This window comes from Ciona intestinalis, unplaced genomic scaffold (assembly GCF_000224145.3).
Source record: "Ciona intestinalis unplaced genomic scaffold, KH HT001015.1, whole genome shotgun sequence".
In the NCBI taxonomy this organism is placed as follows: domain Eukaryota; kingdom Metazoa; phylum Chordata; class Ascidiacea; order Phlebobranchia; family Cionidae; genus Ciona; species Ciona intestinalis.
The window spans coordinates 1-3,019 of record NW_004191336.1 but is presented as its reverse complement, the minus strand read 5'-3'; the positions used below and the strand labels follow the sequence as shown (position 1 = coordinate 3,019).

The 3,019-nt window shown below is 35.4% G+C and overlaps 1 protein-coding gene across 2 annotated transcripts; it reads left to right on the top strand.

Annotated features, from left to right (window-relative positions):
- Nucleotides 1–245: 245 nt before the first annotated feature.
- Nucleotides 246–2,672, top strand: LOC104266198 (transcriptional enhancer factor TEF-3-like). Of its 2 annotated transcripts, none has more exons than XM_026839831.1 (5): nucleotides 246–348; nucleotides 704–766; nucleotides 1,433–1,549; nucleotides 2,184–2,221; nucleotides 2,526–2,672. In XM_026839831.1, the coding sequence occupies exons 2-5, from the start codon at nucleotides 749–751 to the stop codon at nucleotides 2,653–2,655; spliced, it is 303 nt and encodes a 100-aa protein (XP_026695632.1). In that variant the 5' UTR covers nucleotides 246–348; nucleotides 704–748; the 3' UTR covers nucleotides 2,656–2,672. The 2 variants fall into 2 exon arrangements, with proteins under 2 accessions (XP_026695632.1, XP_009860141.3); XM_009861839.3 differs by having other exon boundaries at nucleotides 1,427–1,549; nucleotides 2,526–2,671.
- Nucleotides 2,673–3,019: the final 347 nt, after the last annotated feature.

The following is a 3,019-nucleotide window of genomic DNA, read 5'->3' as shown; positions in this document are numbered from 1 at the left end:
TCCACGTTCCCCAATTTCGTATTTTACATATAGTAGGGTCGGGGAAGTTTGAACAGTTTTTCATTCTATTTTCTTGTCTTTTTTGCTCGTTAACAAAGAACGTTCAAAAAATTATAAACCGTATTCTCACGACTCCCATGCACCGTTGTTAATTGTTTAAAACACAATCAGGATATTTGGATATTATGTGTTAAAGATGTCCTTTCCCCATACCCTATACTATAACTCTTATAGTAATAAATTAATATTTTAAAATCATTCCTTATGTTTATATAAACCACAGGTCGAAATGAACTGATAGCTCGTTACATAAAACTGAGAACCGGGAAGACAAGAACCCGAAAACAGGTTGGTTACTCCTAATAAAACATTTAAATCCCTAATATATTGCCATCATCTCACGTTGCATATATCTTGTACTGAATTGACGCGTCGTTTTATCTTCTGCTCCTTGGCGCATTCTAGCGGCGATAATTCCCAACACAGTTGTGTCTTTACAGTAGCATATATACTTAAAGATGTTAGAATGATATATAAGCCAAAGTTGACCTAATGTTCATTCTTATGTCCTAAAGAGCCTTATCCGTATACAATAAAACTGAAAACAATGATATAATAGTCAGTTTAGTTAGCTAATTTCTTTTTGTTGTCCGTAGAAATTGGTGTCCGTAGAAATTGGTGTCTTAACTTTATCATTCTACAGGTTTCCAGTCACATACAAGTTTTGGCCCGAAGAAAATCAAGGGAAATGCAATCTCAATTCAAGGTGGGGTAACTTTTATAGGAAATTTAACTCATGCTATAAAGCAGTAGTTCGTAAGCAGCATAACAATTCGCTTCTTGTAGTTACATAGTTCACCGTATTTGCGTTGAGGTAAAATCATAAAAGAAATTCAATAAAGTCGTAAGGTGTAAATACAACTCTGTTTGCTTCTTGAATAAGGAGCTTACTACTATAACTCGTATATGGGGACTAAATGTAGAGTGTCAAAGACCCGTCGCAGCATTCTTATTGCATAAATAGCAAAATGGTATTCGCTGAAAAAACACAAGGGTAAAACTTAATAGGCCATAACTATTATTTACGCACACTTTTGTTTCTATTAGAAGTCTAACTTAATAATAATTAAACATAAATGGCTCGTTTGTCTGCTAGGTGTAGCGACTATGCTTATTTTTTTACAAAAAACGACAGTCCTCGTAACACGAGTGTTCTAGTTCATACACCTCGTACCAGCTTACGACTTCCTTAGTGAATAATTTTTTTAGATTTTAATTTTTTTCTATGTATTATTATTATAATATTTATTATTATTATAATAAGCGTAGCTTCTAAACCACCATACACTATATATACGTGTGGTATATAAATGCCACTTAGCCTGTATTGTCGTGTACTATGTATTGATACCGACCAATTTTGAAGGACCAGGCGACTAAAGACAAAGTGTTACAAAGTATGGCATCTATGTCTTCCGCACAGATCGTGTCGGCAGGGGCGCTACAGAGCAATAATATGGAACTTGCACCCAGGCCGCCTTACACTAAGGTATGACATTGTGAACTATCGAGCATGGATATAAACTACATAGTCGTTTGGTCCGCTAAAGCCTGAATATAGTAGGTGGGGGAAGTTGGAACACCTTTTCATTCTGTTTTCTCGTCCTACTTAATAGTAAACAAAGAACATTTAAAAAATTATAAAACGGTATCCTCACGACTCTTATAGACCGTTGTTAATTGTTTAAAACACGACCAGGATATTTGGATATTCTGTGCTAAAGGTGTCCCATCTTCCCCCACACCACTATACCATTGCGTGCTGCCTTCTAGAATCAAGTGTTACCAATTACGTAACCGACAGAAATCAAATCCAACGAGTTTATTTACTGTTAGATATAGTAGGATGGGGAATACGAGACACCGTAGCATAAAATAACCAAATATCCTAATCGTGTTTTTTCATCTTCCACCACCCTACTATATATACTTCGCCTTAAACGTGTTCATCGGCATTTGCAAAGAAGCTGTAAAATGAAAATAATAAAAAAACGTTTCTCAAACTTGTACTTAAGTGTGTCTTAAATGTATTTACTATGGGTTTTTTTTATAAATTTTTCTTGAGATAAAATATGCTATGGTATCGTTCACCAAAACTTCACGAAGCTGTTTTATATTTTCAGCCGTTCTGGCGAGGACTTGTTGGCCAACCCGACGCAGAGTAAGTCCATATGTTTTTACTTATATAGTAGGATGGGGAAAAATTTGACACCTTTAGCACATACTATATTCAAATATTCTGATCTTGTTTTAAACAATTAACAACGGTCTATAGGGGTGTATGAAACAGAATACCCGTGTTATAACGACTGTCGTTTTCCGGCCACGCGAGGATAAAGCAACTTAAAAATTGCAGTTTTTATGATATAGAAAGGTATATTCAAGATTTATTTATTATGTTGGAATAAGACAGTTTAGGTTATGTTCAAAGTATATTTTATATAAATATACCATGTTTCTTTCAGTATCAAGCCCTTCAGCAATCCCCCATACGCCCTTCAAGCACCTGGTTCTGCCCTTGTAGGAAGCAGTCTTCCAACTTCGAACGTTAGTATACCGGCATCGAGACCTGGACAAACCATAAGTTCAGGTTAGTACCTCATTACAAATCTGCTACTTTTAGTTAAACGTATACTTTAGTGTGTTTTTAACGAATGTCGTTTTGCTGCTAATTTTATTCTCGTTATATACTTTGGCCCTCGCTGTCGTAAACGATTAAGTTATAGTAATATGGGGGAAGATGGGACACCTTCAGCACATAATACCCAAATATCCTAATCGTGTTTTAAACATTTACCAACGGTCTATGGGAGCCGTGAGGATACAAAAATTCTTTGAATGTTCTTTGTTTACTACCAAATTGGACGAGAAAAGAAGGCTTGTTTAATCTGTAGAAATTGTCTGTAGAAGTCGTGAGGATACGGTTTTATAATTCTTTGAATGCTCTTTGTTTACTACC